The sequence below is a fragment of the Balaenoptera physalus genome (assembly GCF_965194825.1).
Source record: "Balaenoptera physalus genome assembly, chromosome: 8".
NCBI lineage: Eukaryota > Metazoa > Chordata > Mammalia > Artiodactyla > Balaenopteridae > Balaenoptera > Balaenoptera physalus.
The window spans coordinates 118438350-118453622 of NC_138887.1; the positions used below are offsets into that span (position 1 = coordinate 118438350).

Below are 15273 nucleotides of genomic sequence, written 5' to 3' on the forward strand. Positions count from 1 at the left end.
AATTTCTGGACATATGGTAACTCTATGTTTAATCATTTGAGGAACTGCCAGCCTGTTTTCCAAAGTGGCTGCACCATTTACATTCCCGTGAACTCTGTATAGGGTTCTGATTTCTCCACATCCTCACCAACACTTGTTATCTGACTTTCTGATTTCTGAAATTGCAAACAAGTATCAGGTTGATTAACCATTTTCTCCTTCCTTCATCTAGCTGTCAGTAAATACTGAAATGACTTGCAATGCAAGAAGCAGGAAGATAATGATGAGAAAGACAAAAGGCATGTAATGATAAAAGAATCAGCCATCAAGAATTGGTGAGCAAGGGGAAAATGACCTCTTGGTCCTCCCAAGCCACACAGTGTTCCTGACTATTCTTTCCCTTTGACCAAGAGCATCCTCCCTTCCCGTTTTTGCCCTCGCCATCTAACCAAGCCACTCTAGTACTATTTCCCCTCCTGGCACAGGTACCTGCCCCACCCCACCCGCACTTCCCTTTCCCTTTTCCCTTCTCTGGGCTGCAGCCTCAGCCATCCTGATAGACTTTCTTCCCAGCCAACTCCTCCCTCCTTCCTGAATCCTGCCAGGTTCTCAGAGATGGCTAATATGACTTCTTCTGGAGTCTCAACTCAGTGGCTTCTCTCTCCCAAACTATTCTGTCTCTGATTCTCCATTTACACATGGGTTAAATTCTCTGTTTTTGGTTTTGGTGTCAGTCTCTACCAGCTTCTGCCTTTGTCCGTATATCTGCTTCAGGTGAGACTACTTGCTGGTAAATTTCTCCTTGTCCTTATCTCCGGCCTCTGAAACTCACCACCTACTTTAACGGACCTTGGCACAGCACAGATCATAACAGAGAAAACACAGACAACTATTGTGAAAGGTGTCCCTGCAGTAGGAGGAAGATAGGGAAGCAGATCTAGGGCACAGGTGTTGTTGGGGAAAACAGAAGTGAACCCAGCTGCTAAAGTGGTGAAGGACTGGGCAGTTTCCCAGCTTGGGTGCTTGGGGTAACAGGTGCCTTTTGGGCTGCAGCAGCCAGAGCCCCACACAATTCCTTGTGCCACTCCCCTTGCCCATTGTGGAGCCTCCTGAGCTGTGGTCACAACCTTGGTCAGCACGTGCCTCACACTGTCCCTCCCTCCAGGGCGGGACCAATAGAGCCATAAAGCTCAAGGAGTCAGAGACAAAGTCTGGCAGCAGAGGCGAGCCCAGAGCAGAGCACACAGGTATGTACTGATGGGATATTTGGGGAGAGTCAAGCAGGGGTTGACTGGGAAGGAGGGAAGCAAGGGAAGATGGACATGGAGTGAGGGGTCAAGAGAAACAAAGACACAAGACAGAGGGGCAACAGCCCAGAAGGTGTCACTCCAGGGCACAAGCTGCCCGGGGGCAAGATGGGAAATGTGCAGTGAGGAGGTGGCCGCTGTTCTTCGGGTGCCGGAGATGAGCAGCAGAGAGGAGAGGGTGTGTTTCACATCTCCCAGCATGGAGGTCTCACTGGCCACTAAGTTCTCCCTTCTCCCGTGGCTTCATTGCCATTGTCCACCTCACCCACTGCCCATTTGGACTTTGGACAAGAGGATGGTACTGGGAAAGGGAAAGGTTAAAGGAATAGCCAAGTTCGGGTTAAAGGACCGCAGGTCTCTTCCTCATCTCCCTCCTTAGCAGAGCAGAAAGCAATTTGGGGATAAGAAGTGCTGATGAAAATTCAGTTAACTACCAAGTTAAGAAAATAAAATTCAGTTAACTACCAAGTTAAGAAAAAAAAAAGCAATTTGGGGATAAGAAGTGTTGATGAAAATTCAGTTAACTACCAAGTTAAGAAGAAAAAAGGAGAATTTCATTCAAGTCAAACTGAGGATTAGAACTCAGGGAGCAGATTCTCAGAAAGCTCTGAGAGCTGTTCTGCCAGTTAGAAGTTGAAGGAACAGTCATATACATTTTCAAGACAAAAGGGTCATACATCAAAATGACATATTGATATTTTACATAAAGTTCACCAAGGATGCATAGTCCAGGTATGCACATATAGAGCAGGCAGCAAGTCACTATGACCCCCTGCAGAGCTGGGAAAGAACACTATTCTTTTCAGCGGTTACATTGCTAGCATCAGAAGAAAGGGAAAACATTGATCTTTACGGTCCAGCAGGCACTCCCATCTTTGAGGAGCTCTGGTTAATGTGTAATGCAGATGCACATTGCATATTAAGGAGGAAAGGAGGGAGGCCCAAACAAACACAGAGAGAAAATTCTATGTTTAATTTTTTCTTGTCCTACCTTAAAATGTAAATTTTATTTCATTATTTCCCCCCTTTGATCATTAATCTTTCAATAGAAAGCATTAGGTGATCAAATATTTGGTCCCCCAATGCCAGGGTGGTTGCTTATCTGCTCTGGATCCACCATGTCCCCCAATGCCCTGTCTTAACAGCCCAGTTCTTTCTTTCCTTTAAGGGGATTAGGCTAGTAGAATGCTTGGCATGGACTGATAGTCAACTCTAGGTTGTCCAATAAGACTTATGCCAATTTTACTCTGTATGTGAATTGTGCATGCCCACTATTTTATATAGAGCTATAGATATGATCAGTAGTTTCAAGTCATTTAGACATCAGTATTCTAGGTGGAGTTTTGAATATACATCGAGAGGCACAAGAGATTATTACTCTATAAATGATATAGAACACAATCAATATGGCCAACAACAATAACAAAGTCAGAAGCAGAGATTTAAGCTATGAATCCCCAGAACTGAACCATTTATTCAAGATTTCATTTAGACTAGAAAGGGAATTCCCCAGTGCAGAAATCTGATTTCTTATGTGAGTCATTAGATGGTTATATTAGAGGACTCATCTGGTATCAAATCACAACATTCTGGATTATAGCATAAGTTTTCCCCTGCAAAGCAGTTTTAAAAATCAAGTGCCATTTGATTTTTCAGCATCAATTTCTCATCATAGAAACTTCAGAACTGAGTAAACTAATTGAATGTAGTAAACCAATATGGAGGTATATGCCAATGGGGAGACTTTTTATAGATTATAGAAACATCTGAAAAGTCAGTGACAAAAACTATGTGGGGTTATCTTGGCCTTGTGTTGACTTAGGAATTGGATGACAAATCCAACAGCAGCTAAATTGCCCCTAGTAACTATATTTTGTGACAGTGGTACTAAAGAGTTTTCTTCCTATCCTAAACTTTGGGGCAAAAACGTAGCTAGAATTAAAACAATAACTTCTAATTTTGATAGAGAGACAGACTTTTGGTAAACAGTACAATTGAACTGGTGGGATGGGTCTTACAGGCCTGGTTTCGACTCTCGGATCAGTTGTTTGCTACTGTTGTCATCTTCTTCTCATCCTAGCTTGGTGATGCTTGCCTTAGTTGAAGCCAGGTGCCAGAAACAGGGATCAAAGTCCATTCAAGTGGAGGGGTCTTTTTGAGATGGGAGGTGTGATTCCATGAATTAGTGTCTTTCGGTTTGGTTGTGCATGGATTAGTTAATAATATTGATACTTGATAAGGTTCTTTCCATCATGGCTGCAAAGAATCTTTTATCTGATGTCCTTTCCAATAAATAAAATCTCTAGGTTGTAATCCATGATCCTTTTCATCTCCTGGGAGCTTGCTGTAAAAGTAGTTACCAATTTTTTTAATTGTCTCAATAAGTCCCTGTCAATGATATAATATATTTCCTCTGCACCACTATGGGTGAAATTTTCCAAAATATTGTTTTCCCCATAAAAACCTTTCTTCAGACGCCCAACGGGTTAAAGAATGTACATGTTGGAGCAATAGCCATTGGGCTTCAATAGACACTATAAGTTTCATTTTGTTTTATCAGGTCTAAACCGTATTTGTGTGGAGGGGTCAAAATTCCCCCTTTTTGTTGCCATATCTGTTTCTCTCCTTTAGTGGTGATTTCTTGAGCCTGTAGAAAGAAATCTTTTATTGAGTTAGCAGGGTTAATGGACAGCAGTGGACATTCTGGAGGCTGGACAGGACGAATATTTAAAGCTGCCCATTTGGCTGCAGCATCAGCAAGCTGATTTCCTTTAGTTTCTGCTGTGTCAGATTTGGAATGCCACGTTGTTTTAATAATTGCTAACTGTTTGGGCAGTTGTATAATGATTAATAACTCTTCAACCTGTTTTCTATTTTTTTATAAGTTGTCCTGAAGAGGTTTAAAACCTCACTGTTTTCATAGCATTCCAAAGTTGTATGCCACTCCAAAAGCATAGCAACTGTCAGTATAAATATTTGTTACCTGGGCTTAGCTAGTTGACAAGCTAGAGATAAGGCAATTAATTTGGCTTGTTGTGCTGACTTTGTTTCTGGTAAAAAAAAGTTTTCAATTATGTCCATTGTGGACGTTATTGCATACCTGGCTCGGTAATGTCCAGTTCATCCCATAAGTAGGACCCATCTATAAATTAAATTAGGTCAGCTTTATCAATAGCAGCTTCTTATAAGTCATTCCTGGGAGCAAGAAGATAATCTGTTAACAAGATACGGTCATGGTTGTTTTCTTCCTGTGCTTCTAGAAGCAAAGTTGCAAGGTTAATGCTATTACATCAAACCAAGGTAGTATTAGGAGCAGAAAGCAACAACTTCATAAGAAGTTAGCTGGCTTACAGAATTGTGCTGAGTGTGGTGAGAGTTTAAAAGAGACTCAGCTGAGTGTATGACATAAATAGTTAAAGGAGACCCTATTACTATTTCTTCAGTAGCCTTACGAGAGAGCTGTTTCCGAAATAACCCTCATACCAGGTGGAAGTCCTTTTGCTACCGAGTTTAACTTAGTTTTGGAGCATAAAGCAAGTCATCTACAGGCATTTTTGTAAAAGCATCAGGTTAAGACAATAACTGTCTATAAATGACAAAAGACTTAAAAAGCATGGTTAGAGACCTGATTACAATGCAGTTGTCAAGGACACTTGGCTATTTCTGTGACATACAACATTTTAGGATAATAACTAGAATTATGACATAACATACCAGGACATTTCAAATTTTAGGAACTTCATATAATTTCTAGAACTTTTATATTAATAATATTTACTTATAAAATATAGCATAAGAAGATTTATTATTACTCATTTGACAATGTTTCCCATCTACTTTAATACACCATATAAGCCTAATTATTTTAATATATCTCTCTGAGATGTTCAGAGGCCCTCTGAAGCATCCTGAAGTTAGCTAGACGTCAAAAGAACTTCATTTAGAATTTGCTTTGAGAAAAGTTTATCAAAGATATCAAAAGGTTTTAAGTGTTTGGTCAAGTAGGATCATAAGTAACTGTGAAACAATACTTATTCACATAACCAAAATGACAATAAAAGATTTCAAAGGCAAGGGCAGAAAGTTACTGGTAAAGAAACATTACAGTCTGTTAACAAAAGCAGACCAATATTTCAAAAAAAAAAACCTTATTTCCTCACAACAGAGAAAAAAACAAGTTCTAGTTTTACATCATTTCACCTTTAATATTAAAATTCATTAAATTAAATTAAATCTAATCTTAGTCTTGACCATGCATAAAACTCTTTTCTCAAGATTCCCTTTTTAAGATTCCCTTTTTCAAATTAATTTCTAGAAAGAAATGCCATTTCATAGTACAATCTTTCAATAAAGCACAAAATATATTTATTCTTAGTTTCAAGCACATTTAGTCTCTCTGTAATAAGAGGTCAAGAGTAGGTAAACATAGACTTCTTTAGCAATGAATGTTTCAGTATTTATCTTATTAAAAATGATCTAGACATGCAATGAATTTCCATCATTTAATTTAATTTAGCAGAACTTTGAAGTTTCAGGTTGCCAAAAATCTGGAGAATTTGTTCTTAGGTAGACACACCATAAAACATATTATTCTTAGAGAGTTCACCCAAAAGCTCTTATCCCATTCACCTCTCTTTTTTTGCTTATGAAATTATCATCATACCATTAATTATCTCGCTACAAATTTTGTAACATAGATAATATGAGCTTACTGATTTCAGGTAAACCTAGGTACAATAAAAGTATTATACTTAATGTTGATGACTCTAAAGGCACGTCTGTATTAACTAAACCATCAGTTTAAACTTGTTTTTACTCATTAAAAATTAATCCTAGATCACGTGATCCTTCAAAAAAAATTGGGCTAGTTTAAGTTACATTGAGAAATATTTGAATTGTAAGCACTTACTTTTGAGTCAAATAGAGCTCTTTTACAAATTAATTTTGATAACACCTTCTGGAGGTAGGGCCATGTCATATTTATAACATACATACAGACATACATATATCCAGACAGGCACAGACAGAGATATCATAATTTTCCTGCTTTAAAAACATCTTTCCCTTTTTTTTCTTCCTTTCAGTTTTAAGTTCTACTAATTGAGCTAAGGCTGTAGTCTCAAGTGATCTGAGCTGTGTTTATATTTCAAGGACACAGTAAGAGTTATAACTTCAAGCATTCTTCTAGGAATATTTTTATTCTCTCGGGGCCAGAATTTTGAAAAGGTGTTTTATCAAGGTGGCTTTCTCTAGAATGTCAAAAAAGCTCCATCCTGGCCATTTAAGAGTTAAGATAAGTGCTTGCAAACATTGGCTTTGTTCCATTTGTACACAAAGCCAGCCAGAGTTCCCCGTGAGTGGCTGCCGGTCTGGGAGCTGTTTGGCCTTTGAGGCACGGTTTCTCATTATTAGGTAGCCTAGTTCAGATATGGTCTGAACAACTTTCCGAGGGCAGTGTGATGGACGGAATGTGTGCTGCTTCTGGGTGCAGCTCCCCAAGGAGTTACCCCTGGGTCAGTTTGACTCTCTTAGTTGTCTTGGTTCCTCCCTCTGACAGTCTAAACCTGCCGTGGGTGATTGGGGCACTAGGTGATTAGCCTTTGTTACGCCTCCCCGGCAAGCAGAATTTATTTAATGACTGTAGCGGGACCCTCTGTGGGATCACTACACGTCACGAGGATTGATCCCCAGACACTTCCTCTAGGTTCTCGGTGGCCTGAGAACACCTTGTGGCCAGAAGGAGCAGGTGTTCCTTTTTCTTTGGAGCCGAGCGGGCTTAGTCTTCATTTCACTAGCAAACAGTTTGTTCAGACCATATGTACATAATCTTTCCAATTTAAGCCAAATTTTAAAAAAGGACAGCCAACCAGTTCACTCCAAAGTTCCCCCTAGGTCCCTGGCTAGCAGATGTACTGGTACTCCCTTAGGATCCAAGTCCCAAGAAAAACAGCTCCAGTAAAGTTCAAGACGTCATTTAAAGCAATGATGTCCAGATATCGGGAGAACTCACCAAAGCACCTGAAGAGTAACCAAGAAGCGGGTGGAGCTCAAAGCGCCTGTGCTGGTACCAAGCTCCAGTTCAGGGTAGACTCCAGTTGTCCTCTGGTGGGTGTCTCTGATGTCCTGCCAACTACACCGAGAACATTCAATTAACTATCAAGTTAAGAAGAAAAACAGGGAATTTTATTTGAGCCAAACTGAGGATTATAACCTGGGAAGCAGATTCTCAAAAAGCTCTGAGAACTGCTCCACCTGTTAGAAGTTGAAGGCAATGTCATATACATTTTCAAGACAAAAGGATCTTTCATCAAAATGACATACTGATATTTTACATAAAGTTCACCAAGGATGCATAGTCCAGCTAAGCACATATAGAGCAGGAAGCAAGTCACCACGACCTCCTACAGAGCTGGGAAAGAACACTATTCTTCTAAGAAGTTACATTGCTAGCATCAGAGGAGAGAAAAAAAAAAATTATTCTTTATGGTCCTGCAGGTATTCCCATCTTTGTGGGGCTCTGGTTAATGTGTAATGCAGATGCACATTGCACATTAGGGAGGGAGGCCCAAATGAACACAGAGAGAGAATTTTATGTTTAATTTTTTCTTGTCCTGCCTTAAAATATAAATTTTATTTCATCAGAGGTTATTAAAAACATGGCGGACTTGGACACTAAAAGACATGGAGGGACTTAAATGCATATTACTGAGTCAAAGAGGCTAGTCTGAAAAGACTGCATCCTGTATGATCCTGACGGCATGACGTTCTGCAAAAGGCAAAACTATGGAGACAGTGAAAAGATCAGTGGTTGCCAGGATTTGCAGGAGAAGGAGGAGGAGAAGGATGAATAGTTGGAGTAGAGAGGATTTTGAGGGCAGTGAAACTGCTCTGATGGGACTATAATGACAGATGCTTGTCATTACACATTTGTCAAAACCCATAGAATGTACAACACCGAGAGTGAACCCTACTGTAAGCTATGGACTTTGGGTGATAATGATGTGTCATTGTAGGTTCACAGTGGTACACTGTAACAAACGTATCACTCAGGTGGGGGAAGTTGATAGTGGCAAAGCTACCTGGGGGGCGGGGAGGAGCTACATGGGATCTCTGTACATTTCTCTCAATTTTGCGGTGAACCTAGAACTTCTCTCAAAGTAAAGTCTAGTTTAAAAAAAAAAAAAAAAAAGAGGCTCGACCCAAATTTAATAGCAGAACAAGAGCTCACCACATACCTTTCTGCTGGCTCTGGATTCACTAGCAGCCCCTCCAGCACCCGCACCCCTTCAGGCTGGAGAGAAGATCACGTGAGTCCCTGGTCCTTCCCACCAGCGCAGGGTGGGTGGGGAGGGGTGGGCGGGGCAGGTAGGGAACAAGATGAGGAACCAGAGGGGAGGGGATTGTACTGTCGGCTCTGGGGGATGGGCCATGAGACCCTAACCACAGCCTCCCCTCGAAATGGAAGGGGAAAGAGCATCTCCCTGAATTGCCCCCTGGGATGACGGCACCCTGAGGTGCCCTCCTCGTGGCCTTGGCCTTGGATGGCCAAGTGGTCACAACCGGAGGGCCCCACTGGAGGGGCTAAAGAAGCCTGGGCACGGCCAGCCAGCCCGTTCTCCACATCACCTGGGTAGGCGCAGGTCTATAGCCTAACCAGTCAAATCTCTCTACGCGGCTCGGAAGTTTAAGTATTCTGGCATCAGAGAGTATATCCTCACGGTTAACTTTAAAAAGAAGAGTAGCTCGCATTTCTTGAGTGCTTCCCAGGAGGCAGGCTTTGTTCTAAACACTTTATCCTTATGGTCCAACTGATTTTTCCATTTATTTCCATTTCACCGTTGGGTGGATGGAGGCCCAGAGAGTTTAAGCAAGGAGCCCAAGGTCACACAGCTGTTCCCAATGGTGAGATGTACTAGCACTCGAAATCTGGCAGCCTGGCTCCAGAGCCAAATCTTTGAACTTCTACACTAAATTTCAGATTTTATCTACATAAAAAACATCGTGTTGTATCAAAAATGCAGTTTTGCCATCAGTACCCGTGGCACAATAAGCATTTTGTGGCATTTGAGGGGGCACTGTGAATCTCCGAGTGACCTAAAGCTGGAGAGATAAGAGCTGCCCCGCAGAGGTAACGCACAGAGAAGGGGAAAAGGAGTTTGCACAAGTAAGAAAATCCACGGGACTAAAAGAGGTTTACAGACCAGGGAGGAGGGCGCAGAATTAAAATCGATGGACAGCAGAGACCAGAGCAGCATTGGGAGCTGCGTGGGTCCCCTGCTGCCACCGAGGGCTGCCTCGAGCTGGGCAGGGACGAGTCAGGAAGTGAGTCTGTGGGAAAAACACAAGGCCAAGGGACATCGTAGTCCAAGACCCGACCTGGTGGAAACCCATTTCCTCCCATGAAACTAAGTTCATCTACTCCACTGCATTCCAGACCATGGGGCGGAAGACCCTGGCCCTCGGCTGGGCGGGTGCTGCCATCCTGGTGCTACAGACGTTGGCCGCGGCAGAGGGCTCCCCACAGACCCCCGGCAACAAGGGCAGGGTGTTTGCGGACCTGAGCGCCCAAGAGCTGAAGACCGTGCACAACTTCCTTTGGTCCCAGAAGGAGCTGAGGCTGCAGCCATCCAGCACATTGACCATGGCCAAGAACTCCGTGTTCCTCATTGAGATGTTGCTGCCCAAGAAGCAACACGTGCTGAAATTTCTGCATAAAGGCCACCAGCTTCCCGTTCGGGAAGCGCGCGCTGTCATCTTCTTCGGAGCCCAGGAGCATCCCAACATCACCGAGTTTGCTGTGGGACCATTGCCCAGGCCCCATTACATGCGACACCTGCCCCACAAGCCCAGGCACCAGGCCTCCTGGGCCTCCAGGCCCATCTCCAAGGCAGAGTATATCCTCCTGAGTCACACCCTGGAGGAGGCCAGCAAGCCCCTGCAGCAGTTTTTCCGTCGCACGACGGGCTTCACGTTCGGACACTGCCACGAGCGGTGCCTGACGTTCACAGACGTGGCGCCCCGTGGCTTGGCCTCCGGCCAGCGCCGCTCTTGGTTCATCTTGCAGCGCCATATGAAAGGCTACTTCTTGCACCCCACTGGGCTGGAGCTCCTGGTGGATCATGCAAGCACGAACCCCCAAGACTGGACGGTGGAGCAGGTCTGGTACAACGGGAAGTTCTACCGCAGCCCCACAGAGCTGGCTCAGAAGTATGACGACGGAGAGGTGGATGCGGTAGTCCTGGAAGACCCGCTCGCCAAGGACAAGGATGGAGAGAGCCTACCAGAGGCAGCCCTCTTCTCCTTCTACCAGCCACGTGGGGACTTCGCCATCACCATGAACGGCCCCCGCCTGGTGCAGCCCGAGGGCCCCCGCTACAGCCTGGAGGGCAACACCGTGCTCTACGGGGGCTGGAGCTTCACCTTCCGGCTGCGCTCGTCCTCGGGGCTGCAGGTCCTGGACGTGCACTTCGGAGGTGAGCGTATAGCCTACGAGGTGAGCGTGCAGGAGGCCGTGGCGCTGTACGGAGGACACACACCCGCAGGCATGCAGACCAAGTACATGGACGTCGGCTGGGGCTTGGGCAGCGTCACTCATGAGCTGGCCCCTGGCGTCGACTGCCCGGAGACGGCCACCTTCCTGGATGCCCTCCACTACTACGACGCCGACGGTCCTGTCCTCTACCCCCGCGCCCTCTGTCTCTTCGAGATGCCCACGGGGGTGCCCATCCGGCGGCACTTTAACTCCAACTTCAGCGACGGCTTCAACTTCTATGCGGGCCTCAAGGGCCAGGTGCTGGTGCTGAGGACCACTTCGACGGTCTACAATTATGACTATATCTGGGACTTCATCTTCTACCCCAATGGGGTGATGGAGGCCAAGATGCACGCCACCGGCTATGTCCACGCCACCTTCTACACCCCCGAGGGGCTGCGCCATGGGACCCGCCTGCACACACACCTGATCGGCAACATGCACACCCACCTAGTGCATTACCGCGTTGACCTGGACGTGGCAGGTAGGACTCGGGCTCGGAACCACCCTCCGGGCCGAATGTCCGCATCCGAGCAATAACTTACACTCATGGGAGATGGTGCTTAGACTTCCCCTGGAAGCGCCGTACCAGGAGAGTTTCCCCAGCCTGCATGCGTGGAACCTGCAGTGCTAGAAATCTGTGTGCCCTGCAAAACGGTGACCGTGAATAGTGCCAGCTGTTCCCCTGGTGCTGCATTGACCCCCTAGGGGGACGGACCGGATAGAAAGGTGTGCACAGGGCGGGGGAGGTGATAATGCCCAGGAGTGTGAGAAATGTCGCTGCCCGGTGCTTTGAGTGGATGCGGTGACGTCGGGAATACTCCTTGTGTCTCTTGAGTTAGTGGTGTCACCTTAAAAGATGACATGGGCGTAATGACAGGATTTGGCCTGACATCAAATCACATGTTAGAAGTGCCCCGCATGACCAGGTGGGCAGATTCTTCTCACTCCGCCCCTTTCGCCCCTGGGCCCAGAGGGCACTGACATAGTCTCTTCCCCTGGGGAAAGGCCAGCTGCCCTTTGCTGGGGCCAAGGCCTCAGCAAACAGACACAGAGCTCTGCTCTCGAGAGGAACTGTCCAGGGTCACAGTGAAATCACTGCAGCTGCCGTGCCCGACTCTGAGCCGTCTCCTAGTTCCTCGGTCCCTTCCCTCCACCGCCGTCTGGCTCAGTGCATGCCCCTGACATCCTCTTCATCCCCACGGCTTGTTGTTGGGTGTGGTTGGGAAGGAGGGCCCAGGGCGGAATGCGGAGGCTTTAGTGCAGGGAGCTCGATTCTCCTCCTTCCCTGCACACACTCAGGCACCAAGAATAGCTTCCAGACCCTGCAGATGAAGCTGGAAAACACCACCAACCCCTGGAGCCCGAGACACCGCCTGGTCCAGCCGGCTCTCCAGGAGACGAGGTACTCCCGGGAGCGCCAGGCGGCCTTCAGCTTCAGGCAGACTCTGCCCAAGTACCTGCTGTTTACCAGCCCCCAGGAGAACCCCTGGGGCCACAAGCGCAGCTACCGACTGCAGATCCACTCCATGGCTGACCAAGTGCTGCCCCCGGGCTGGCAGGAGGAGCGGGCTGTCACCTGGGCCAGGTGAGGGAGGCCCGGGAGGCCGGGAGGCCTGGAGGCTCCTCTCGGTGTCCCTGTGTTTCCCTGTGTCCGCGTGTGTCTGTGTTTCTGTCCATGAGATCCTGAGTCTAGGCTGTGGTGTACCTGGGCGTGTGTGTGCGTGTGTGTGCGTGTGTGCACATGTGTACGTTCTTGGTCACGTGGCTGTGTGTTTTGGGAGGGGAGTACAGAGCCCCTGCGGAGCCCTGGAGCCTCTGTTGACAGTGCGCGTGGCTGACTTCCAGGGGATGATCCCGCGTCTGAGGGAAGGCAGTAACCTTCCCCCGTCATTGACCCTGAAGGTGCTCCCTGGGAGGGGCTGGAGGCTACCTTCTCCTCTGCCCGGACAGGTATCCCCTGGCAGTGACCAGATACCGGGAGTCTGAGCTACGCAGCAGCAGTATCTACAACCAGAACGACCCCTGGGACCCACCTGTGGTCTTTGAGGAGTTTCTGCGCAACAACGAGAACATTGAAGGCAAGGTACCAGCGCTGCCCCTCTCCCGGCCCCACCCTGAGACCAGATCCCCGCCCAGTCCCAAGGTCTGTGCCCGGTCCCAGGATGGGGAGGGCCGGCTTGCTGGTTGGAGAGCGAGCTCGGTGGTCGCTGGATTCGCCCCTCCCTTAAACGTGGGGCTTAGGGGGGTCGCCCACCCCTTCCCCTCTGAGCCGCCTCAGCACCGCCCACCCCGCTCTCCTGCAGGACCTGGTGGCCTGGGTCACAGTGGGCTTCCTGCACATCCCCCACGCAGAGGACATCCCCAACACGGCCACGCCCGGGAACTCCGTGGGCTTCCTGCTCCGGCCCTTCAACTTCTTCCCAGAGGACCCGTCCCTGGCGTCCAGAGACCTCGTGGTCGTGTGGCCTCTGGAAAATGGCTCCACCTATGTGCAGCACTGGATCCCTGAGGAGGAGGGCGGCTGCTTGATGCCTCCCCCTTTCAGCTACAACGGAACCTACAGGCCTGTTTGAAGGCCCCCTCCCCCCACTAACTCCCACCTGAAGCCTGAGTGCCCCCCCCACCCCAGGCACAGACAGTAAACCCCCTCAGGGCTCAGCTCCTATGCTGCTTCCTGCAGAAGGCATAGCAGATGAGGCCATACACCAGGCCGGGCGTGTGGGACACACACAGATGAGAAACACAAGGCCTTGGCCTCCACCCCAGAGAAGACCTCCATCACTAAGGCAAGGACACTCACCGAAATACTAGGTTGACCTATCAGATCAGTTTAGAGAATCTGAGGCTGAGGGCTCCCTCTCGGGGGTCTGTGGGGGACCCTTCTGGGTGGCTGATAGACACGCAAAGTAGTGCAACCACAGGAAGACACTATGGAAAAATCGAGCGGAACTGCCAACATCTTTACCCTCTGACACACTGATACAACTTCTCAGAGTTATCCTGGAGATCTACCTACAAACACGGGAGAAATAGATGTACACAGTAATTCACTGCAGTACTGTTTGTACCGGCAAAGTCTGGAAACGACCCAAACGTCCTTCTACACGAGAGAGCCTATAGATCTGAATAAGCCATGGAGTGCCCACACAGCGCAATTTTAGGCGATTGGAAAAGAAACCAATGAACAGGGACATTCTCTATACTGATGGGGAAAGATCTTCAGGATATACTAAGTAAGAAAACAGGTATAGAACAATATATAGATAGCATGCTAACCTTCGTGTAAGAGAGGAATGTATGTATTCATAAAAACCCTAGAAAAATACACATGATTCTAATATAAATGGTTACCTATTGTTTTCGTCCATTCAAGCTGCTGTAACAAAACACCGTAGTCTGGGTGGCTTATAAACAGCGAAAGTTTATTGCTCACAGCTCTGGAGGCTGGAAGTCCAGGATCAGGGTACCAGCAAGGTCACGTGAGGGGCTTCTTCTGGGTCAAAGACCTGTGACTTTTCGGTACATCCTCCCATGGCAGAGGGCTGAGGGGTCTTCCGGGGTCTCTTTTATTAGACCATTAATCCATTCATGAGGACTCCACCTTCATGACTTAAGCACCTCCCAAAGGCCCCACCTCCTAACACCATCCCATTGGACATTAGGGGGGGACACAGGAGGCGAAACCACAGCACCTGAAGACACAGGGAGAAACGGGATGGATGAGACAGGGAAGGGAGAAGGAGTGCTCAGTGTGGCTCGGTTTCTTTGTGGGCTTTTTTCTTTTTGAGTGAAGAGAGCCTGAGGGGACCCACAGTGGGGAGGGCAGGGTGGTGGGGAGGGGCGGGGTCTCCTCCCTCCCTCTGGAGGTCAAGGGAGCCTCCAAGTGTCCTGGCCACAGTGCAGTCCCAGGTCGGTGGGTCCCCAGGTGCCATCACCTCCCACCCCAGTGCTTGTTGTTTTTATTTTTTAATCATGGGAACATATTACCTACTCAAAATAATAAAATCTGAGTTTTAAAAGAAAAAGAGAAGGAGGGAGGCAGGAAGGACCCCTTATTGCTGATTAATGGGATAAAGCAGCTGGCCAGGATGGATGGAGTAGACAGACTCAACCCCCCACAAAGATTTCCACATTCTAACCTCCCTGGGACCTGTGAATATGTCACCTTACACGGCAAAAGGAAGGCATTCCGCAGGTGTGATTAAGATAAGGATCCTGAGATGGGAAATTCTCCTGCATTATCCAGGTGGGCTCCATATAATCACAAGGATTTCTCAGTGTAAACCTTCTATATTGTTCTTGGGTTTGGGGTGGGTTTTTTCCTTCTGAGGGTCCTTTCTGGTAAGAGAGAGACAGGGGGTCAGAGAGGAGGGAAGCTGCCACACTGCTGGCTCTGAAGTCGGGGAAGAGACAACAAGCCAGGGGTGTCGGTGGAAAAGGCAAGGAGATGGA

General features: G+C 47.5%; 1 protein-coding gene across 2 annotated transcripts; it reads left to right on the forward strand.

Moving 5' to 3' along the window:
- Positions 1–1115: 1115 nt before the first annotated feature.
- AOC1 (amine oxidase copper containing 1) lies at positions 1116–14167 on the forward strand. 2 transcript variants are annotated; one of them, XM_082473315.1, is made up of 6 exons: positions 1174–1226; positions 8548–8593; positions 9721–11302; positions 12121–12406; positions 12772–12904; positions 13125–14167. In XM_082473315.1, exons 3-6 carry the CDS (start codon positions 9724–9726, stop codon positions 13392–13394), a joined length of 2268 nt encoding a protein of 755 aa, XP_082329441.1. In that variant the 5' UTR covers positions 1174–1226; positions 8548–8593; positions 9721–9723; the 3' UTR covers positions 13395–14167. The 2 variants fall into 2 exon arrangements, with proteins under 2 accessions (XP_082329440.1, XP_082329441.1); XM_082473314.1 differs by lacking the exon at positions 8548–8593 and having other exon boundaries at positions 1116–1226.
- Positions 14168–15273: the final 1106 nt, after the last annotated feature.

What these genes read in the sequence shown, in the direction of transcription:
- AOC1 (XM_082473314.1), top strand. Translation starts at nt 9,724, where the DNA reads ATGGGGCGGAAGACCCTGGCCCTCGGCTGGGCGGGTGCTGCCATCCTG. An exon ending in CGGGCTGTCACCTGGGCCAG is followed by an intron (nt 12,407 to 12,771) that starts GTGAGGGAGGCC and finishes CTGCCCGGACAG; the next exon opens with GTATCCCCTGGCAGTGACCA. An exon ending in ACGAGAACATTGAAGGCAAG is followed by an intron (nt 12,905 to 13,124) that starts GTACCAGCGCTG and finishes GCTCTCCTGCAG; the next exon opens with GACCTGGTGGCCTGGGTCAC.